Source organism: Stegostoma tigrinum, chromosome 1 (assembly GCF_030684315.1).
Source record: "Stegostoma tigrinum isolate sSteTig4 chromosome 1, sSteTig4.hap1, whole genome shotgun sequence".
In the NCBI taxonomy this organism is placed as follows: Eukaryota; Metazoa; Chordata; class Chondrichthyes; order Orectolobiformes; family Stegostomatidae; genus Stegostoma; species Stegostoma tigrinum.
In genome coordinates this window covers 70,710,255-70,734,623 of record NC_081354.1, presented here as the reverse complement: position 1 = coordinate 70,734,623, position 24,369 = coordinate 70,710,255, and the positions used below count along the sequence as shown (strand labels likewise).

At 44.4% G+C, this 24,369-nt stretch overlaps 1 protein-coding gene across 3 annotated transcripts in view; it reads right to left on the bottom strand.

Annotated features, from left to right (window-relative positions):
* fras1 (Fraser extracellular matrix complex subunit 1) overlaps positions 1 to 24,369 on the bottom strand; it is a 446,760-nt gene that overhangs the window by 72,749 nt on the left and 349,642 nt on the right. For all 3 annotated transcript variants that reach the window (XM_059646148.1, XM_059646150.1, XM_059646159.1), the window contains 8 exons: positions 24,010 to 24,129; positions 23,099 to 23,278; positions 21,862 to 21,986; positions 18,654 to 18,794; positions 16,504 to 16,731; positions 15,648 to 15,761; positions 13,247 to 13,397; positions 8,624 to 8,783 (listed from right to left, as the gene is read on the bottom strand). In XM_059646148.1, the coding sequence (XP_059502131.1) occupies positions 8,624 to 8,783; positions 13,247 to 13,397; positions 15,648 to 15,761; positions 16,504 to 16,731; positions 18,654 to 18,794; positions 21,862 to 21,986; positions 23,099 to 23,278; positions 24,010 to 24,129 (1,219 nt within the window). The remainder of the gene's footprint in view (positions 1 to 8,623; positions 8,784 to 13,246; positions 13,398 to 15,647; positions 15,762 to 16,503; positions 16,732 to 18,653; positions 18,795 to 21,861; positions 21,987 to 23,098; positions 23,279 to 24,009; positions 24,130 to 24,369) is intronic.

Sequence of the window (24,369 nt, the reverse complement as noted above, 5' to 3'; positions counted from 1 at the left end):
CATCATAAAGCTGGATACAAGATGACGAAATGGAAAATCAAAAGAATTGAGGATGCTGGAAATTAGAAACAAAAACATAAATTGCTGGAAAATTAGTTTTCAGACATTTCGTCACCTTTTTTTAATTTGAAAAAATATACTTTATTCGTAAGATGTACAAAAAATAAAACATATTTACACACCTACCCAGGCATGCAAGCCGCTCCGGGTTACCCAGGGGGTACATACATCAACTAAAGGAAAAAAACAAACAAAGAAGAAAAAAAAAACAAAGCAAAGAAAATACCCTGGCAGTTGTCACCCCGCACAGTCCCAGTTGGCCCCCTGACCAGTTGGGGAAGGCGCCAGCTGGGCCCAGGTACCAGATAGGGCCGTTTTTCCTATTCTGGACGAGGGGTTTCATACCGTGGTCTTTCCCCACGGCGCCTTGGCAGCGGCTGCCCCAAGCTTTAGCGTGTCCCTCAGCACGTAGTCCTGGACCTTGGAGTGCGCCAGTCTGCCACACTCAGTCGGGGTCAGTTCTTTTAGCTGGCAGACCAGCAAGTTGCGGGCAGACCAAAGAGCATCTTTCACTGCATTGATGGTCCTCCAGGCGCAGTTGATGTTGGTCTCGGTGTGCGTCCCGGGAAATAGCCCGTGGAGCATGGAGTCCCGCGTCACGGAGCTGCTCGGGACGAACCTCGACAAATACCACTGCATTCCCCTCCAGACCTCCTGTGCATAGGCACACTCCAGAAGGAGGTGATCGGCAGTCTCATCCCCCCCGCAGCCACCTCGAGGGCAGCGTGCGGTGGCGCAGAGATTCCGGGCATGCATAAAGGATCTCACTGGCAGAGCCCCTCTCACCGCCAGCCAAGCAATGTCCTTGTGCTTGTTTGAAAGTTCTGGCGATGAGGCATTCTGCCAAATGACTTTGGCAGTCTGCATGGGGAACCACACGACGGGATCCACCCTCTCCTTTTCCCCGAAGGGTCTCAAAGATACTAGGTGATGACCACTGCCTGACGGCCTGTGGTCAAAGGTGTTTCCTTTCAAAAATTTCTCCACGAAGGATAGGTGGTACGGAACGGTCCAACTACTCGGAGCGTTCCGCGGCAACGAGGCCAGGCCTGCGCCACATACGACAGTACCGAAAGCCCCTTGCACCTGACAACCAGGATCTTACCTGCGATGGAGAGGGACCGGAGCGTCCACCTGCCCAGCTTCTGCTTCAGTTTGGTGATACGCTCCTCCCGAGTCTTAGTGCACGCCCCAGCTCCACCAAACCAAACACCCAGCACCTTCAGGTAGTCTGTCCTGACGGTGAAGGGGATGAAGGAGCGGTCGTCCCAGTTCCCGAAGAACATGACCCCGCTCTTAATCCTATTGACATTGGCACCCGAGGCCAGTTCAAACTGGCCGCAGATGTCCAATAGTCTATTCACCGACCGACGATCGGTGCAGAAGACGGCGACATCGTCCATGTACAGGGAGGTCTATCCCGCTGCCTGGGATAGTCACGCCCTTCAGGCTCACGTCCTTCCTGATGGATGCGGCGAAGGGCTCCACACAGCACACGAACAAGGCAGGAGAGACCGGGCAGGCCTGCCTGACTCCAGATCTAACAGGAAAACTGTCCGATTCCCACCTGTTGATCGAGACTGTGCTAACGATGTTGGCGTAGAGCAGCCGGATCCAATTGCGGATGCCCTCCCCAAACCCCAAATTTGGAGAGGACGTCCCTCATGTAAGCATGAGAGACCCTGTCGAAGGCCTTCTCCTGGTCCAGGCTGACGAGGCAGGTGTCCACCCGCCTGTCCTGTACGTAGGCGATCGTATCCCTGATGAGCGCGAGGCTCTCAGCGATCTTCCTGCCCGGCACAGCACAGGTTTGGTCAGGATGAATCATCGACTCCAGGACAGACCTGACCCGGTTGGCTATGACCTTGGCCAGGATTTTGTAGTCCATGTTCAATAGTGAAATGGGACGCCAATTCTTAATTTCTTCCCTCTCCCCCTTCCTCTTGTAAATGAGGGTGATGATGCCCTTCCTCATGGACTTGCACATTTCCCCTGCCCGAAGCGCACCATCGTACACCTCCAGCAGGTCCTGGCCGACCAGGCCCCACAGAGCGGAATACAGCTCGACCGGTAAGCCGTCGCTCCCGAGAGTCCTATTCCTCTGCAAGGACTTAAGGGCTCCGGTCAGCTCGTCCAGGGATATCGGCCAGTCCAGCCACTCCCTCGTGCCGTCGTCTAAGACCTCCATGATAGACGACAGGAACGACTCGGAGGCTGTGCTGTCCGTGAGCTTCGTGTTGTACAGTCCGGCATAGAACGATCTGCTGATCCTGAAAATGTCGGGCCGAGACGACGTCACCGAGCCGTCGTCCTCCTTCAGCCAGCTAAGCACAGAGCTCTCTTTGTGCACCTTCTGAAAGAAGGAACACCAGCACGTCTCGTCCTGCTCCACGGAGCGGACCCTGGACCAGAAGGTTATCCTGGAGGTCTCCGTGGCGAAGAGCGAGGCTTGCTGGCCCCTCACCTCGCGGAGGTCCTCCGTGACATCGACCCCCATCAACTGCAGAAGGAGCAGGTTCTGCACCCTTTTCTGGAGTCGCGACAGCTTTCCCCGCCTCTCTCTTGCCTTCCGAACACCCTTGAGGACAAAGAACCTCTTGATGTTCTCGTTCACAGTCTCCCACCAGTCGCCCGGAGACTCAAAGCGGGGTTTCACGGTTCTCCAACCGGCGTACTCCCTCTTAAGCTCCTCGACGTTCTCTGGGGTCAACAGAGTCATGTTGAGCTTCGACGTCCACTTGCCAGCCGGCCGGTCATCCTGTAAGTGACAGTCGGCCAGCAGGAGGCAGTGGTCAGAGAAGAACACCGGCTCGACGCCAGTGGACCTGACCGAGAACGCCTGTGACACAAACAGGAATTCTATCCTTGAGCGAATAGACCCGTCTGGCCGCGACCAGGTGTACCTATGCTGCGCTCCATCTGCAGGGGTGCTGAAGACGTCGAGCAGCTTGGCGTCCTTCACCGTGCCCATCAGGAATCTGGACGTGACATCCAGTTGACTCCCCCCACCCACTGTCCCCACGCCCGATCTTCCATCTGCATCGATGATGCAGTTGAAGTCTCCACCTAGGATGACCGGCCTGGACGTAGCCAGCAGGGGTGGAAGACGCTGCAGGACGGCCAACCGCTCATTCTGTACTGCTGGGGCATACACGTTGATCAGCCTCAGGGGAGCGTTCCTGTAGGTGACGTCAGTCACTAGGAGGCGCCCCCCCACCACCTCCTGAACTTGAGAGATGGTGAAGTTGCGCCCCCGCAGCAGAATAGCCAGGCCCGAGGAGCGACAGTCGTTACCCCCCGACCAGATCGAAGGCCCACAGGTCCAGGCGCCGGACCATTTCCCGTACCTGCCGAGGTGCGGTATCCCGCACCCCTGCAGAAACAGGAGGTCCGCCTTGATGGTGGTCAGGTAGGCCAACATGGACACACATCTTGCGGTGGACTTGACGCTGCGCACATTAATGCTCGCAACTCGTACCCCCATTGTGGGCAGTGACCGCAATACCCTCCCCAAGTCCAAGGTCCAGCCCATCCATCTGTCCCTTCATGCCCATTGCCCGGGCTAACTGCTGGACGCTCTCCGGGCTCAGGAAACCATCCGTGCTGCCTTCCGGGTGGCATCCCCCCATCGGGGGTACGGAAGCAGGAGAGTCCGGCTCTGGGTCGGGCTGGCGACGCGCTGTTTCCTCCTTCCCGCCTGGAAGTTCCGGGGGGCCCTCCAGTGCCCCAGCGGCACGTGACTGGGTGTCGGAGGGAGCCTCAGGACGCCTCCCGTCACCTGGAAGCGGGTTGCTGCTTTCCTTCTCCCTTGAGATCCTTAACTTCGGGCGGGCCCTCTCCGAATCCCCCTCGTCAGAGGAGCTCTTATAGTCCCCCTGTAGCTGCCTCTTCCCGCCTGATGGTTGCAGTTCCTGGGCCGTCCGACGCGCCTTTCTCCTCGCTTTCCGGACCGTCGTCCACTCCTCTGGGTCGCCTGTCGCCGCCTCCATCGATTCCGGGTTGTCGGGGGGGAGCAGAGCCTGCAGGGGCACTTTGTTGGCCTCGGGCCCATCCTGCAGGGCTGGGCCCTCCTGCACGACCTGGCCCTCCTGCACATTAGTGGGGTCCTTGCTGGGTCCTGTTGCCTTCCTCATCTCCGTGGGGGGCTGGCCCCGCATTGCCCCTGCCGGTGACCTGGGCGTAGGTGGTCCCCCGCTGCGGGCATGCCCTATAGAGGTGGCCCGCTTCCCCGCAAAGGTTGCAGCTTTTCTCTTGTGGGCAATCCTTAGTAAGGTGACCCTCCTCCCTGCAGTTCCTGCAGATGGTGGCTTTGCAGTCAGGCGCCACATGACCTGACCTACCACAGGCATGGCAGACTTGAGGTTGCCCTTCAGGTAGCCCTTGCTCCCGCCGATCGCGAAGCTGGACAGTGGGTGTACGACATTCCCGTCTGCGCCCATCCTCAGCGTCACCTTGATCTGCCTCTTACTGGTCCAGATGCCGAAGGGGTCCATGATGTTGGTTTGGTCCCCTTCCACCTTCACGTACCTTCCAAGGAAGTTCAGGACATCAACTGCTGGCACATGCGGGTTGTACATGTGTACAGTCACCATACGGCTCCTCTGCACTAGCATCACAGACAGCAGGACAGCGGTCAACACAGAGAGGGGGCCCTCACCTCCTTTCTCCTTGAAAACCTCCAGGAAGCGCTCACAAAGCTTGGCACTCCTGAAGGTCACATCGTAAAAACCTCCTCCGGGGAAATCCTGCAGGCAGTAAATGTCCGCAGCAGCGAACCCTCAACAGTCCAACAGGACCCTCTTCACGAAGAAGGTGCGGTCCACAGGTGCACCTTCATCTACCTTCTTTACGGAAACACGGATGGTGTTCCGGACCCCCTGACCTGGGGCACGAGCACTTGCCGCACACATCGTTGCAGGTTGGCTGCTCCCCTGAACCAGCGTTAGGCCGAAGCCAGCATTAAGATCCAATGGTCGCAAGGGTGCACAGCCAACCCGACGTCTTCCTTTCACCTCCAACACAGCACTCTCCTCCTCTCGGTCCACAAGAGAGTGGGTCTTTATTTTGTTCCAGATGTAAGCTGGTTCACTGAGCTTGAAGGTTTGTTCACAGATGTTTCGTCATCATTCTAGGTAACATCAACAGTGAGCCTCCAACGAAGCGCTGGTGTTATGTCCCGCTTTCTATTTATCTGGTTAGGTTTCCTTGGGTTGGTGATGTCATTTCCTGTTCTTTTTCTCAGGGGATGGTAGATTGCCTCCAAATCCCCTGAGAAAAAGAACAGGAAAAACATCACCAACCCAAGGAATCCTAACCAGATAAATAGAAAGCGGGACATAACACCAGCGCTTCATCGGAGGCTCACTGATGATGTTACCTAGAATGGTGACGAAACGTCTGAAAACTAACCTTCCAGCTCAGCGAGCAATGTCACATCCAGAACCTCAACCTGAGCTACAAATCTTCTCAAAACTCAATTGCTGGAAAAGCTCACCAGGTCTGGCAGCATCCGTGGAGAGAAATCAGAGTTAAGGTTTCAGGCTCACTGTTCCTTCTTCAGAATAGTTCTGAAAAAGGGTCAGTGGACCCTAATCGTTACCACTGATTTCATTGTCTCTTCCAAGTGGATCAATTCACCCCTGAAATGTGCTACAATTCTTCTTGCTTTTTACCATGTTGCAAGTTACAAATCTGTATTTCCACCACACCAAAGTTGGGCTGGTTAACTCAGTCGGTTATGTGGTTGGTGTTCCGAGCTGGTTCTTGCCAACAGCATGGACTTCAGTCCCCATTTTAGCTGTGGTAGATTTGAACCTTCTTTTTCACCTTGACAATACCGCATGTTTCTGTGGTGGGGTAAGTAATCACCAAGGACTGGTTCTTTGGGCAAACAACTCTAGTAGATGATGAAGAATCCCAAATCCGCGTCATATGCATAAGAAAAGCAATGGTGCTCATGCCAATCCCTGGAAGGTTCTGATGCATAGTCCACTCCAGTCAGAAATATATCCAATTCCCACAAATCTCATCGCCTATCTTAGAACAAACTAAATCAGAGGTTAACACCACCTGTTTAATCCCATCTGATCTGATCTTCTGAATAAGGCTTTAATGTAGTGCTTCATCTAAGTGCATATGTCAGCAGTTCACAAATTGTGCGTTCTGGCACCTGATGAAGTCACAGAGTTCACACACTGGAGTTTTGAGTTGCTGCTTTTCACAGCAACAGTGGTGACTGTGGAGTGGAGATGACCCATTCAGATGTGCAGATGGAACAGGGAGCCCAATGAGCTCTTTAACTTCGGAGGAAACTTTTAGCAGAGTTTATGGAGCCCTAGAACATAAGAGAGAGACAGGGAGAGAGAAAGAGATAGTGTGTGTGCACATCTGAGAGAAAGAGAAGTATGTGTGTGGGGGAGTGGGAGAGAGAGAGAGAGAGGGAGTGAGAAAGAGAGGAGGTCGGGGTGGAGACAGAGAGAGAAGGTGGGAATGGAGACAGAGAGAGAGGGTGGGGGGTGGAGAGAGAGAAGGTGGGAATGGAGACAGAGAGAGAAGGCGGGGGTGGAGACAGGAGACTGAGAGGAGGTGAGGGTGGAGACAGAGAAGGTGGGGGTGGAGACAGAGAGAGAGAGAGAGAGAGAGAGAGGTGATGTGCAGAGAGAGAAAGAGAGACAAGATGGGGGTGGCGAGAGAGAGAGAGAGAGAGATTGGGGGGAGAGAGAGAGAGAGAGAGAGAGAGAGTGGTGGGGAAAGAGAGAGTGGTGGGGAGAGAAAGAGTGGGGGCATGAGACCAGGGTGGGGGAGGGACAAGGGGGAGGAGAGAGATAAGGGGGGCAGAGAGAGAGATATGATGGGGGGGGGGAGAAAGAGAGAAGGAGGGTTAACGAGAGGAGGAGGGGGAAGAGAGAAGGGCGGGGGAGGGAGAAGGGGAAGAGAGAAAAAGTGAAGGTTGGAGAGTTGCGAGACGGGGAGTGGGCGAGAGATGGGGGGAGAGACGGTGGTGGGGTGGGTGAGGGCGGGGAGAGGGTGATGGGGTTGGGAGAGAGATGGGAGATGAGAGACGGGGGAAGAGACGAGAGACAGGAGAAGAGACGAGAGATGGGGGAGAAATGAGAGACGGGGGTGGGGAGAGAGGGAGACGGGGGAGGCGGGAGATGGGGGGGAGGCAAGAGATGGGACGGGAAGAGACAAGGAAGCGGGGGGGGGGAAGAGACAAGGAGCGGGGAATGGGGAAGAGACAAGGAAGGGGGGATGGAGAAGAGACGGGGAGTCAGAGTGGAGAGACAGGGCCGAAGCATGGAGACAGTTGTGGGGAGGATGAGAGGGGAGTGAGAATGTTTGGAGAAATTATTGCAATTTGTGTTCTGAGGGTGGAAAGAACAGGTGTTTTACTAAGCTTTTTGTCACAAAAGAATTTGGACAGAGCTTGGCTGAAACCCGAGTATATTAAATAATACGATTTTATAAAATACTCAAAGCACATATGTTTATTTCTGTCTGTTCTATTATAAATTACACATCCTCTTGCATCTTCCCCAGTGTCAATTCCCCTATGAAATTCCCGATAACAACTACAATTCTTTGGATGTTGATGCTCTCCATCGATACTCTCAAACCCTTGCAAACGAGTCTCTCTAATGTGCGGATTTGTGTTCCTGTGTATTTCCCAAGCTGTCATTATCTGCACTGGCAGTGAACACACAGTACTGCTAATTGGATACCACATACTCAAGGGATTTCTGTAGCGCCTGTCTGAACCTTCTGGGCTGGTTGAAGTTACCCACAGGTCCTCCTCCTAATCTCTCCATCCCGACTGGCTATTCTCCGAAAGATGCTATGCTGCAACTTCCCATTTTTATTGCAGTGAAGCCAGCTGCCTTTTGTCTCCATCTTCTCATCAAGTTGAGACTGCTAGTTCTTGAAGATTTGCTTGCATTGGATGAACCACTTGATTATAAACTTGATTTTGGGCTGGATATTCCATTGGCATTCCAGTGAAAATGTACAGGGTGGCAACTGTAATATTTGCTCTTCCCATCTCGACCAGAGCAGGCAATAGCCATCTCTTCACCACTGCCCACAGGAGGATGCTGGAAATGAGGTAAGACTTCACAAGCCACCAGGTATTCCTTCTAATTGCTGCTGTCTCTGGGCTGGTGGTCTCTAAGTAACTCAGTGGAGGGACATGAGCAACTTATATCATCTTCTCTATCCTTAAGGGTCTTAATCAACTATCTTGACAGAAATCTGCAAGTCTTTATCCTTGCCCCCTTCTTTTCACTTGCCACAGTAATGATTTCATTGCAATATCACTTTTTTTGGCTTTCTGTGGTCCTGCAGATTGCTAATCTTGATGCAGGAAAATGAGCAAATGTTATGTGGGCATACAAATTCCTGTAAAAAAACACACGCAGCCTCAACAATTTTCAAGAGTTCTGTGTTTGGCTAAAGAAAATTTGTACTGGCTTTCAGAACAACTCAAAGTGCTTCTCAACTAATGGAGTTAGTGTAGTTACTGTTGTAAAAAGCTGGAAGATGATTGTGATAAAATATAAAGGCCAACCTGTTATATTCAAAGCTGATTAGAGACCATTGGATGTGGAACACGTTATCATGGACGATATTAGGTTTGCTGTCCTTCACCAAAAACTTGAATGTGTCCATAGTCTTTTGAATCATATCTTCATTTAAAATATAGCAGATCAAACCCAAGTTAATATCCTCTGCAAGAAAATAAGGTTTGTACAGGGCATATTACACATAAAATACACATATTACATTCACCTTAATTGTTTACAGAAATACATTTGAAAGTCATTAGATTTACATAATGCTGAATGGAACAACAGATTTTCAGAACACATCTGGCAAGACTGCCTTTATGTCAGTATGGGCTTGAAAAGACACATTTTCAAGAGATCATCAATATGCATCTCCATATCTTTAATTCACATAACATTCAAAATCTATTGATCCCTTTCTTGAATATACCGAGATTTCATAGCTCTGTGGATTGGGGAATTCCAATGATTCATATCCCTTTAAACAAACAAACAAAAAATTAGGTTCGTCACAGTCCTAAAAACTCCCTATTCTGACAGACATTTACTACAGGGATGGTACAGGAGGGAGAGTTTTGGGTTCTTGGATAATTGGGGCTCTTTCTGGGGTAGGTGGGACCTCTACAAGCAAGATGGTCTTCACCTGAACCAGAGGGGTACCTATATCCTGGGGGGGGGGGAAATTTGCTAAGGCTATTCAGGTGGGTTTAAACTAATTCAGCAGGGGGATGGGCACCAAAATTGTAGTTCGACTATAGAAAAGGTTGAGAGTAGGGTGGTCCGAAATAAAGTTTCAGGGAAGCAAGACGGCACCGGCAAGCAAGAAGTTGGTTTGAAGTATGTCTACTTCAATGCCAGGAGCGTCCGGAATAAGGTGGGTGAACTTGCAGCATGGGTTAGTACCTGGGACTTCGATGTTGTGGCCATTTCGGAGACATGGATAGAGCAGGGATAGGAATGGCTGTGGCAGGTTCCAGGAATTAGATGTTTCAGTAAGAACAGAGAAGATGGTAAAAGGGGCGGAGGTGTGGCATTGTTGGTCAAAGACAGTATTACAGTTACAGAAAGGACTCGTCAACTGAGGTAGTATGGGCTGAGGTTAGAAACAGGAAAGGAGAGGTCACCCTGTTTGGAGTTTTCTATAGGCCTCCGAATAGTTCCAGAGACGTAGAGGAAAGGATAGCAAAGATGATTCTCGATAGGAGTGAGAGAGACAGGGTAGTTGTCATGGAGGACTTCAACTTTCCAAATATTGACTGGGAACACGATAGTTCGAGTACTATAGATGGGTCAGTTTTTGTCAAGTGTGTGCAGGAGGGCTTCCAGACACAGTATGTAGACAGGCCAACAAGGGGCAAAGCCACATTAGATTTGGTACTGGGTAATGAGCCTGGCCAGGTGTTAGATTTGGAAGTAGGTGAGCACTTTGGTGATAGCGATCACAATTCTGTTATGTTTACTTTAGTGATGGAAAGGGATAGGTGTAGACCACTGGGCAAGAGTTATAGCTGGGGGAAAAGCAATTACCATGAGATTCGGCAAGATTTAGGGAGCATAGGATGGGGAAGGAAATTGCAGGGGATGGGCACATTAGAAATGTGGAGCTTATTCAAGGAAAAGCTCCTGTGTGTCTAGATAAGTATGTACCTGTCAGGCAGGGAGAAAGCTGTACAGCGCGGGAACCGTAGTTTACGAAGCAAGTGGAATCTCTGGTCAAGAGGAAGAAGGCGGCTTATGTTAGGATGAGATGTGAAGGCTCAATTAGAGCGCTTGAGGGTTACAAGGTAGCCAGGAAAGACCTAAAGAGAGCGCTCAGAAGAGCCAGCAGAAGACATGAGAAGTTGTTGGTGGATAGGATCAGGGTAAGCCCTAAGGCTTTCAATCGGTATTTAATGAATAAAAGAATGATGAAAGAAAGATTAGGCCCAATCAAGGATAGTAGTGGTAAGTTGTGTGTGGAGTCAGATGAGATGGGGAAGTGCTAAATGAATATTTTTCAACAGTATTCACTCTAGAAAACGACAATGTTGTCAAGGAGAATACTGAGATACAGGCTACTAGACTAGGTGAGATTGAGGTTCACAAGGAAGAGGTATTAGAAATCCTTCAGAGGGTGAAGATAGATAAGTCCCCTGGGCCAGATGGGATTTATCCTTGGATCCTCTGGGAAGCCAGGGAGGAGATTGCCGAGCCTTTGGCATTGATCTTTCACTCGTCATTGTCTACAGGAATAGTGCCAGATGACTGGACGATAGCAAATGTGGTTCCCTGTTCAAGAAGGGGAATAGAGACAACCCTGGTAATTATAGACCAGTGAGCCGTACCTCGGTTGTTGGTAGAGTGTTGGAAAAGGTTATAAGGGATAGGATTTTTAAACATCTAGAAAAGAATAAATTGATTAGGGATAGTCAGCACGGTTTTGTGAAGGGATGGTCGTGCCTCACAAACCTTATTGAGTTCTTTGAGAAGATGACCAAACAGGTAGATGAGAGTAAACCGGTTGATGTGGTGTATATGGATTTCAGCAAGGCGTTCGATAAGGTTCCCCACAGTAGGCTATTGTACAAAATGCAGAGGAATGGAATTGTGGGAGATATAGCAGTTTGGATTGTAAATTGGCTTGCTGAAAGAAGACAGAGGTTGGTAGTTGATGGGAAATGTTCATCCTGGAGACCAGTTACTAGTGGTGTACCGCAAGGGTCGGTGTTGGGTCCACTGCTGTTTGTCATTTTTATAAATGACCTGGATGAGGGCGTAGAAGGATGGGTTAGTAAATTTGCAGACGACACTAAGGTCGGTGGAGTTGTGGATAGTGAGGAAGGATGCTGTAGGTTGCAGAGAGACATAGATAAGCTGCAGAGCTGGGCTGAGAGGTGGCAAATGGAGTTTAATGCAGACAAGTGTGAGGTGATGCACTTTGGTAGGAGAAACCAGAAGGCAAAGTACAGGGCTAATGGTAAGATTCTTAGTCGTGTAGATGAGCAGAGAGATCTCGGTGTCCACGTACACAGATCCTTGAAAGTTGCCACCCAGGTTGATAGGGTTGTTAAGAAGGCATACAGTGTTTTAGCTTTTATTAATAGAGGGATCGAGTTCCGGAACCAAGAGGTTATGTTGAAGCTGTACAAAACTCTGGTGTGGCCGCACTTGGAGTATTGTGTACAGTTCTGGTCACCGCATTATAAGAAGGATGTGGAAGCTTTGGAAAGGGTGCAGAGGAGATTTACTAGGATGTTGCCTGGTATGGAGGGAAGGTCTTACGAGGAAAGGCTGAGGGACTTGAGGCTGTTTTCATTAGAGAGAAGAAGGTTAAGAGGTGACTTAATTGAAACATAAAAAATAATCAGAGGGTTAGATAGGGTGGATAGAGAGAGCCTTTTTCCTCGGATGGTGATGGCGAGCCCGAGGGGCATAGCTTTAAATTGTGGGGTGCAAGATATAGGACAGATGTCAGAGGTAGTTTCTTTACTCAGAGAGTAGTAAGGGAATGAAACGGTTTGCCTGCAACGGTTGTAGATTCGTCAACTTTAGGTACATTTAAGTCGTCATTGGATAAGCATATGGACGTACGTGGAATAGTGTAGGTTAGATGGGCTTGAGATCGGTATGACAGGTCGGCACAACATCGAGGGCCGAAGGGCCTGTACTGTGCTGTAATGTTCTATGTCAAGTCCCTTCAGAATTTTATATGTTTTAATTAGATCACCTTTCATTTTTGCAAAACTGCCTTGAATGTTGCCCTAGCCTGATCAATCTCTTCTTCATAGAATCCCTACAGTATGGAAACAGGTCCTTCGGCCCAGCAAGTCCACACCGACCCACACGCAGACCCATTCCCCTATAACCCACCTAATCTACAGACCCCTGAACACTACGGGCAATTTAGCCTAGCCAATCCACCCAACTTGCACATCTATGGACTGTGTTGTCGGACAATCAACTCATCCTTTGAACCATCCTGGTCTGTTTTCATGACTCTACCTTGTATTTACGTCCTTCTTTAGTTAAGGAGAAAATTGACTCAACCTCTCATCTGTTTTTGTTGCCACAGTATTTAAGTGACTGCTCCTGTTGAGCCTCTTGACAATGGTGACCCTCAGCAACAGGAAACATGCTTTAAAATGACCACAACAAAACTGAGTGAGAGAAAGGCTGATTTTTTTTCCCTGACGAAATAATGAATATGTTCCTTGAGGAAGTAAAAACTAGAATGTAAGCTTCTTTTTATTTCTGGGGCTGAGAAGATTGTGGGATTGGTGCATGCTATCCTGGACAGTGATAAGAAACAGCGGAGCAAGACTAAAGTGGTTGTCAAAGCCACTTCAGTTACACCCCGTGTAGTGGAACGCTGCAGGAGGAAGTACATTTACAAAGATGTACAAAGTGATAGATGCCTTATTCTGTACCATCTTTCCTCCTCACGTCACTCATCACCAACACTGAACAGGAAGCAGTCTCCAAACTCTCCCTCCCAAACTATGTGAAGGAATATACTCTAACATGAACAGAGCAAGGTAATAGCTAATATAAAAAATCATTTTTATAGGTTACAGTATACCATGCTGATCTTAAATAGCTAACTCCACATGCATAAGGATCAGTATGAACACTGCATAAGGACTCACCTTGTGTGAAAGATTTCAGTGGGATTCCAGGCCTCAATTTGTTTTCCAGGTGTCCATGCTTTGGTTCCGTGGTGATCTCATAAATCAGCTGCTTGTCTTCAGTGTCAGGGTCTATGGTCAACAATTCCCTCTTAGTGATCAGGTTGATGGCCTGATTTGGAAGGATCATTATTTCATAGCATTAATAGATATAGGAAAGAACAAGATAGTGCATACGAATTACATAAATCTTGGTCTGAACACGCATTTTAAGTATATTGGTATAAATATATCAGTGTACAACTATCTTCCTGACATATTCTACAATAATTGTCAGAATGTTACTCATGCTTCTTTCTGCTGTCTTAACTCTAGCAAAGGACAACACAGCATTTTTGTTTTACTTGCTTAACTGGGTTTTCGACTGAAGTTCAAAGCTAATGGACAGAACTTGGAGACCTCTAAAAAATTTGTTAAGATTGGTAAAATTGCTAAGAAAATCCAGGAACTGTTGGAAACAGAAAATGTAGCAAAATTAATTATTTAGGTCAAAGCTATTTTCAAATAAGTTTACGAACCAAAGTTATAGCAGAAGCAATCTAAATGAGAAATGTTTTCATTGTGGGTATTATTTAAATCATCGTCTTTTGAGAAATCATTTTTTTGAATCAGCTGAGTTAGGAATTTTCATTGTCCTGTTCACCCTGGCAATATTGATGGACATTTACTGTGTAGGCCTAGAGTACAATGAGTATGTAGGGTTTACTATCAAGTCTTTTTTGTACCAAGTGTGGAAAAAATATTCAATTATCCCAGCCTGAAACATCAACTTTCCTGCTCCTCCAATACTGCCTGACCTGCTGTGTTCCTCCACCTCCAGTGTTGTTTCTGACTCAAGCAGCTGCAGTTCTTGCTATCTCTCAATTATTCCTCATTCATTCTTCCTGTCTTGAAGACACAATGCACACTTCAACCACTGGATGGCCCTTTTCAGGTAAGTCTTACAGTTTCCTGTCACATTTTTTATATTTTCCTATCAACCTTTTCAGGGATGTTTTCACATACTTCTGGAGCAGGTGAGACTTGAACTAAGGACTCCTGGTTCAGAAGCAGGGACTAGTCTGTATGTTCCTATTTTATCCTTTTACGTTTTCTTATCATTGTCAAAGGAGAAAACTAGGTTTTTCCTGTAAGGCATTAATTTTTAGTCAAATACAACACTCGCCAAAGAAAATATTTTTCTTGGAGAAAAGATATACTTTTTCCTGAATCTAACAAGACAAACAACCCAATTATTCTTTTACTGCACTAAAATTTTAATCACCTGATGCATTTAAAATTTAAATATTACAAATTTAGCAATTTATTTTAATTTGGTGCAATGTTGAGGCTTTAATTATTTTAGTTTTATTTTTCTGATTTTGGTTTGAAGCTGTGAGCTAAAGTGAATTGAACTTTGAGTAGCAGCTTGTTATGGAAAGGAAGAGAGCATGAACAAGCCCATGTCTGTTTATGGGAATTGGCCCGGAAAGATAATTGCAGGTTAATTATTGTCCCAAGAACTAAGGGCACTTAGACATTTTAGGCTCAGGGCTAGCAAATGGTTAGATACTGAATTGGTCAATAATGGTAGATCAGTGTTGCCCAGCCAATCTCAAAGAATGCTGATAAAAGAGAGGAAAGAAAATGTGAACAAGTTATGACTGGGGTTTGAAGGCATTTGTGTGTTGTGAAAAAACTTTTGGATGGTTCTGCTGTATTTTGCTTGGTCTCTCTCTCTCTTCCTCCTCTGTCTCTCTTTCTCTCTCCTTGTTTTTCACTGAAGCTGTCAACTTGTTGATTGTTCTGTTAAGAAAATACCCCACTGTAAGAAGTGGAGAAATAATCCTGGAAGACCACTGGACTTATTTGCATAAATTGGTGATTGTGACATTCGTCCAAGCCCAACAGTTCACTTGTCTCTGAACAACTCCATTAACTATGGATTTCTAAAGGCCTGGTATCCATCCATGAAATGCTGAATTGGCAAGTTATAACTAAAAAAATTCCCTTAGCTGTGTTTATCTCTCTGTCAGTGTAGTTAAAGATGATTTTGTCTTCAATCATAGAGGTTAAATAGATTCTATTGTTGTTTATCCATGTCCTGCTAATGTTACATTATAAATAAGATATTGTTTATTTCTGTTTAAGTTATAAACTTGGTGTCTGGTAGCTGTTACTCTTAAAGTATGGTTAGGAATAAGTGAGCAATTTTGAAGGTCACTGAATGTTTTAATTTTACTGTTCTGAGAATCCAGGGTTAGGGAAACTAACTTGATTTGGCTTGCAGTAACAGTAAGGCAATGTATGTGGACATTTAGTTGACATTGTTTAATGGGTTTAATCCTCACGCTTGTGCAATAAATGCAGGAAATTGAATTACTTTGTTATCCATGTACTCCAACCACTGCAATCCCAGGTTGGTAACAATTCTTGGTGTGCCATCATCCACAGGCAGAATATCAATCTTAAACTTCTGAGGGGCTGCTGTTACAATCTGGTTTCAAACAATCAGAACAAAATGAGCAATTAGTTAGCAACAGCTCCAAACTGCAAGTTATAAGTCATAGTACAGGTCTATTGCACAGGTATACAGTTCAATCTCCCCACTCTCTTTCATAATCTTTCCATTGCCTGCATGTCATCAGAATACTTGTCTGATTACTAGTTCAGGAGGCCATTCAAAATGAGCACTGCTGAGACTGATAGGGAAATTCCACATGGAATTCAGCACGCATTACAATGAAATCTGACACATGAAACTCCAAACAAGTTTTGGAGGGCTCCATGACTCCCCAGTTGTCATCATACTATAATTATATTCTATCTTAGGGGGGTGTAATGCGCTGTCCATTGTATATGCAGGGAAAGGTCACCTGTGGATAGGGACAGAGAAAACACACTTGCATCACTCACTGATCTTGATCACGCTGCCAATATTCTGGGGGTGAAATTAAACTTCAGCGGGCATACAAAATGCATGGTAGAAAATTTCAGGTTGGCCTGTTGAATTTCTTTTTATTTAAATCAAACTCAATGGAACATCCGGTGAAGTGTAGAACCACTGCCAATTTGCCATTTTCTGCTTGAGTTGAATTTCACTTCCTCAGTAGGCAGCCATACACATCAAGGAAATTAGAAGGTATCAGAAGGACAAACTCGTAATGTTATAACTAAGGTTTCTGAAAACTTCCTTTCATATATTTAATATCCGTCCCACGTGCAACAAAAGCACTCACCTCCTTCCCGGCCTCTTCAACAATGAAGAAAGGATTAGTCCCATCAGATACCGAAAAAGAGAAGCGATCTTTCAGAGAATTACTACCATCATGATTGTAACTGATGTGATTCTGATAAATATCATCCATTGTAAAGGTATTGGTCTGTCGATAGTGGTGACCATTAGTAGTACGTTCAATCGTTCCATGGCGTGGTTGTTGTACAATGGTAAAAGTCAAAGATTCTGCCTGTAGTATTAGAATTTATAGCATTAACCAAGGCATTCAGGTTACAATTCATATTCTTAAATTCAAAGTATCACAATTGTCTTTAACGTAAGAGAAATTTACAACTTTACCGCCTGAATGATAAGTTAATGAAGTAGGTTCCTCCATCCCTTTTACAACAGGAACTACATTTCTAAAGAGCATTTCATCAACTGAGGGGGCATCCTGAGGTCACAAAAGCAAATTTCCTTTCTATCCATTTTTTCCGAAGTGTCTGCCCTATTTATGATCCATTAAAATCAACTGAAAAGAAATTGAATATGTTCTATTAAGGGTAGACTAGTCAGTCTGCCAAGTTACTGTCTAATTGGAAGTCATGCAATCCAGAGGAGCGTATAAATTAGTGTGGTGCCTTGAATACAACAGTGATAAACTGTTTAAAAATGTGAAATTAAAGAAGGAGAGAAAGTGAAACAACAAAAAGAAAAACAATTTTTTAGTTTGAATCTAATAAAGTACTTTCAACTTCTGAATAAAACAAAAGATTCAAACTGAGATTAGCCCTCACTCACTATGGATGGGCAGAAATTTCAATTTTTAAATATCAGTGCATTCAATTGTGTTTAACACTGACTTCATAGTGATACAAATGGAAATACACTGCAGAGTCAAAAACACAAAAATTAAACTGCAAGTGGAAACAGAATTCTCTTCCATTCACCCCATACCATGAGTGGCTGTCATGCTAGTTGTAATCCAGTTAGATGAGACTGGACTCACGTCGTTGCTTTCTTTACATATCCAGTTAAAGCCAGAGAATCACCTACAGTAGCTTCTTTTTCCACTCCCACACAATTACGTCTAATGTAACTTAAAGATCAGTCAATGACTGTCCTATTTCTCATCTACATGCCGTCCATCACTGACATCATTGAAGAACACAGCATCAGTATTCACATGTGTTGACAGCATTCAGCTCCTTCTCACTATCGGCTTTCTTGACTCCTTTATCTCTCAACTGTCATATTGTTTATCTGTGCTCCAGTAATTTCTTGCAATTAAGTGTACAGAAGACTAAAACCATTGTTTTCATTCCTTACCACAAACTTCATTTTCTATCATTGACCCCATCTTGCTAACAACCGTTTGGTGTTGAACCAGATTGCTTTTCACTCCCAAGGTACTCTCTAACCAAATGTCATCATCAATAAGGTTGCTGTCTCCCACCTCCATAATATCAGTGATTCTACCCCTGTCTCAGCTCATCTACTGACGATTACCCCCTCCATCACTTTATTACATTTTCTGGTTGACCTCCATCTTCTACTTTTTGTAAAATTCAGGTCATTCAAAACTCTGTTGTCTGTGTCTTAATTTGTGTCAGGTTCTTTCACGCTTTGCCCTTATGTTCACTGACTTTTATTGGCTCCTGCTAAATAATGTTTCAATATTCAAATTCTTACCTTCATATTCAAACACATCTTGGCCTCAATCCACCCTATTTTGTACTCACATCTAGCTCGGTATACCAGCAAGGTATCATTGCTCTTCCAATTATCTTAACCGTCCCCAATTTATTATGCTCCACCCTAAGCAGGCATGTCTTCAATTGCCAAAGCTCTTAAATTCAAAAATCCCAGTTTAAACCAATCTCCCTACCCTTCTTTTCTCTTGTAATATACTTTTCAAAATCTACCAATCTGATGTCTGACTTAATTTTGCCATATGCAGCCCATGGCATTTGGTAACATAACTGGGAATTGCTCAAGTCATTTTGATAAATAAAGTATTTTCCCATTGTTATGGTAGCAAAAAAAAATTCTGTACTGAGTAAAAAAAAAGTGAGCAAAAGTGTGCTGGAATCAGGTCAAGTATGATGAAGAAATAGAAAACACATATAGAAGTAAAGTTAATGTTAGAGTAAGGCTGTACTGAAAACTCACTTCAGTGTCTGCATCAGTGGCTTTCAGTTCAAACTCAGTGATAGTCTTTCTCACTCCTTCTTGCACACGCATTCCAGGAATCTGTACCACAGGAAGTGCATCATCCACAGGACGAATAGTAATATAAAATGTTTGAGACACCTGATTTAACAAAGAAATGCTCTTTTTAGTCAAGTATGACAGTAACCTTAAGCAGCATAAAACGAATTATTGTAACCAGTAGAATTTTACATATTTCATGATTTTTACAGAATGAAGTAATAGTTAAATGGATAGATGCAGGTAAAGGTTAAAAACTGGAACAAATCACAAACAAAACTTGTTTCGAACAAAATTTGTTCGAAAATGTAATTATTTATAAACATTTGCATTTGCACCCTTTGACTTTAAAAGTACACTAATGTAACTCATTTTAGTCTAAAAATGTCAGACATTTCTCAAGGTTTGTAATCTATATATAATTTGATCACATAGAAAGCACAATAATAAGGGTCGAGACCTGAAACGTCAGCCTTCCTGCTCCTCTGATGCTGCTTGGCCTGCAGTGTTCATCTGCCTCTACACCCTGTTATCTAAAATAATGGCCATTGTTAACTCTAGCACAAGCATGTCTTACATCAGGTTTAGATCAGAGTTCAGCTGTTATCAAAGTTAGAAACATTGAGGGTTGAATTTTCAATTTCCTGTGGACATGGGCCAGGAAAATTATGTACTCAAAACATGTCACTGCTTCCCAGAACCTCAGTGACACTATTAGATTTTCAGACTGATTGCAGGTGTTGAATGGCAAATGTGTTTGAACACAGATTCTGGGACATGCTTGAGCACATCTTTCAGGAAGACTGTGAGGAGTCATTACTGCTCATGACCTCGGTGTTAGTGAAACTGTATAGAAGAGCTAGTTCTAAAATCAATTGCTCATGCTGTTGGCGCACATTTGTTATCATTGGAGCAGACAGCCATGATGTTGTGAGAGAAGATTGTTAGGGTGGGTCTCTCCATGGCCATTTCCAGCTCTGCTGTTGTTTGGCTCTCTCAGACTCTTCTTCCAGTTGGAAGGAGTGTACAACTCCCTGGTCATTGCAACTGATCATTGAGGCTTCAGAAATATGTGGGGCCAAGCGCAGACAGATGCCCAAACCACTGGTCATCTGTACATCCATCTTATCCATTTGGGAAGGCAATGTGAAGCCTAGTCATGGCTGCCATTTGCCTTTTCAGTAAGCTTTGTTTGCTACTGCTGGCCAATACCCGATAACCCCAGCTGCGTACCAAACTCAGCCAATGGCCAATGGCACATTTATGGCTTTGCAGATAGTGTTGTATGACTGTCCCTGGTATGGTGTGGGTTTGGGACACAGAAATATTCTTTTGGTTATTTATCTATTCTTTTTCTCTCTCTCACTGTTTGAGGCTTTCTATTACTTATGATACCAATGCATACAACTGGAATCTCTTAGCTATCTAGACTATAGAGCAAAATGGCAGCTTGCACAGACTGGATATCTTGGGAGGGAAAAGCTGATGCTGGCGCCCACGGAGAAGTGTTGGAACATACAACAAAGAGAATGGGGAAATAACTCATGGGTGGGGTGTATTTTGGATAAGGAACAAAGATGGGATGGAGACGTAAGAGAGAATGAGGACCACTTGGTGGGAGATAGGGTAAGGTCAATGAGAACCAGGAACTTGCCTTTAAAGATTTCAGACAAATGAGGTGTTGGAGAATACAGGGCTGCTAGGAAAGATGAGTAGGTTCTAGAGCTGGCTGTGGATTTGAGATAGGGAAGGGTAAAAACCAGGAAACTATAGAGGCGTTCTGCGAAGGAATAACAGAAGTGAATTCAATCATTTGGTTTAAATCTGCTTTAAGATAGTGATCAGTCAAATAATCGGAGATGAAAGTTGACATATAGCTGATAAGAACAGTGTTAACGAGACAACCATTGCTAATAGGATAAACGAATTCAATGGGTCACACTGATCAAAGAAGATGGCATGATGCAGAGTTAAAGCTGAGGCCATAAATAACTTACCTGTGTTAAGGCTGTGGGCCTGGGAGCTCTAATAGTCGGAAACCAAGAAGATTATGCCTACAAGGAAGCCCAAAATAAATCAATTTCCAAGGTCCAACTGTAGCACACAATTTATGGATAAGAGCTGAACAAGGCCTAGACCCGTGTGAGGAAGCATGCCTGTAGAAGTGAAAATGCTTTTGGCTGTTGAAAGGCAATAACTCGATGCATGATTTACAAACTTCCAGAATGAGGCTTTATCTTGGAATTGTGCTGCCGCCTTTCAACACTTCATATTTCCATCTGGTTCCTGCTTCACCACAAACAGTGAGACTTCACCAGTCAGCGTTACTGTGATCACAGCTTTTATCATTCCTCATTCTCTTTCAGATCAATGTAGCCTGAAATATGGTGGTCGTTCCATCTGTTATTATCATCTCTAATCTACTCTTCAGCTCTCTATGTTTTTTATTCAGAAGCAAGATTGATATTTCCAAGGTATTCCTGATGTCCATCCTTTGTCACCTCCTCGTTATTTACATACTACCATTTGGAGGTGCCACCAGATGACGTTAACAATATTTAACTCTGTCTTCTTCATTTACTAAAAGGTTGTTGCTACATTTTGCAACTGCCTTCCTCCTGCCACAAGGCTCAGGAAAGATGCTTGGCTTTATTTTGGTAAAATCAAAGCTGTTCTCATGAACTGCTGTCACCATGTAGATTTTCTTGATAGTATCAAGTGCCCGGCTTTCAACTAAGGATAAGGTTGGAAGTACTGGCCATCACACAGACAACAATTCAGGAAAAGATTAGTTTTCCGTAACTGTTTAGAATTCTCAAATCCCTTTATGATTTCAGTCAACATAACAATTGCGATGACTTCAACGTTCCAAGGTTTGTAAGAAGCTTTCGGTCCTCTAGCATCAGTCCATCCACTGGTGGTTTCATTTTCACCTTCAGTGAAGTTGAGGTGGTCATTTATTTTACTTTTTCTTTCAATAACCGTATCAAACATCTATACGGACTCCCGACTCTAATCCTTGCTGTTATGCTGTTTACTGCTTGCCACCCTGCTACAGCTATGATTTTTTTTATAACATCATGATATACAGGAGCATTTTAGCACACAGATCATCAATGTCAATATGGTACCTGCCATTTAACTGTTCCCATAAAAATTTATACTCTACCTCATTGACACCATCAGACACTGAAAAGATGAAATCATCGGAATGTTTTTCCTCATCGCTAGTGTGAACATACTGAATGCTGCGGGCTGCAAGATCAGCCTGTGTAAAATAGCTGACCTTTGTTCCTGTTGAAAAGAATGAAATGAGAATATAATGCAATGTAGATTACTCTAGACTGACTGGTACAAGTAACATGAAAGATTTGGAATATTCCAACAGCACAGTTGATTTAACTAAGACCACTAAATGCAAAGATGCTCCCATTAACCACAAGAATAGTTCAGGGGTTTCAGTTGATTCCACTGGGACTGTATAAACAACTTCCAGCTAAAATTGTGAATTCTATCTCCAGTCTGGGAAAGGAAAACAATGTTTCAAACTGGATCTGTACTCTCACTTGTTGTATTAGCTTCAGCAGCAAAGTTAGTGGTTTACTCAGACTGTTTTCCCACAAGGAGGAGCCACACTAAACCACTCCTTATCACTGGTTACCATAAATAAATGCATCACGTAATAATGATTTACTGTACCATCTGTCTTCTAAAAATGATACAACTAGATGTAGCTTCAACAAAAAATTGCAGAGTGACCAATGGTACCGCAAAATGACAATGAGGGAGAGAAAGACAAACCATGAATTAATTATTTACAAGTTTCCATTTCAGAACTGCAGAACTAAATAAAATTAGGCACCTGAAAGGCAAAAGTGAGCTGATAACACTTAAGATCAGCATTCCAAAGGTATGGAGGGACACTAAAACACACAAAGTAATTTCTCACTTAACTCTGAAGAAGAAATAAAAACCATGCTTAAAAGATTGCACATGTCCATTATTTTAAATTATGTTAAATGTTACTGGGTTACATGAGTTTACTAATCCAGATTGTTGCTAGTTGTCAATTAATCTCTCACCTCCAAAGGAACAGTGGGAGCCAGGGAAGGAAGAAAACAGGCAAGTGAAAGGCTTTAAACATAGAGATTCTACCACGTGAATGATGTTAGTTAAAAATCAGCATTCTTTGTTTTGGCTCCAGTGCGGGAAACTGGATCTGTCAAAATCACACAATTTAATGACTGCAGGTGGACTTTGAAACTAGCACAAAATTAAAGCAACCAGCTGTCCTGTCATTTGAATTAATTATTCCATTGGTATCCATTTCTAGATCAAAATTTTTGCACTGTCATTCCTCTAACCTAGAAGAAACCCAGAAATTAAATGATCTTTGCTTCTTTTACCTGGTGAAGCAACATGCTCAATATGACCCAACTGGGGTTGTTTGGTTAACCTGTACGTCAGTTCACCAGGCTCACTATCCTGGTCTGTAGCTGACAGCTGTAGGGTTGTAATTTTTTTCACTGTGTTTTCCTCCAGCACCAAACCTTTATTAACGACAATGGATGGCGGAAGCTTATCTTCTGCAAAATCAAACCACAAATTAATGAAACTCATGAGAACATGGATGAAAGGTGGTTATATTGCATGGTGTTAATGCAATTAGGAAACAACTCAAATGTCAAACCTAATATTACTGAATAATAAAACGATAGAGTCAATAAATCCTAGGTGCACACCCAGAAGTGTCACATCTTCCAGTACCCTTCAGAACCAGCTGTGTGCCTGTATCTACTAAAACTTTGCTTCAGGCTCCCTCAGGAGTTTCCACTTTCTTAGCCTAAGAGGGACCCAGTATAAGGTCACCAGGTGAATGCATGTGGTCAAGATCATGGGCTGTCATGAAGCCCCCGTATGGTTTCTTAAACATTTATCAGTGATCCCGTACAAGGTTACAGAGAGTGCTCAACATCACACCAGCTTGTAGCCTTGCTGGCCTGTTCAGCATGTTTCCAGTGCCAGGTAAACTATATGCCATTCCTTTGTCTTTTGTCCTTTCCATTGGCAAACTTTCAAATGACCTTGCATAAATCCCAGAAAGTCTACTAGAATCAGCGGTCAAGTTCATTCAAGGGCAAATCCTGGCAATGACACGGATTTGTCCATCAACATCAATTTTAGAGCATTAAGGCTTGTGAATGTAAAAAATAATAGAAATGTTACAAAAAAACAAACATTAAGTTCTCAGCAGTGACAGGTTGCAATGAAGAGCACCATGAAACTGTCATTATTAGAAGAATGAAGGCTCTCTTACCTAGCACACTAATGAAGAAGGACTGATCAATTAATTTATTACCATGTGTATCAACAACATCAAATTTGAAAGCAAAACTTCCACCAGGCTCTCCCTTCTCATGTCTATATTCTACGTATCCTGTAATACGTGAAAAAAGTAGAAAATAATTGCCATTTAGTTGTTCAGTTTGGTTTTGATAATTTTATTATTTCAATATTATTGCATGTTTAATATCATAAATATTGTTAACAAGTTACAACACTGTAAAATAGTCTAGTTTCCCTTTTAGGCATCACTCTTGACTAATTTTCTACAGAATGGGAGATCAATGAATATTTCGGGCAATGATCAGTCAGAAAGTTGAGGACAATGTGTCTA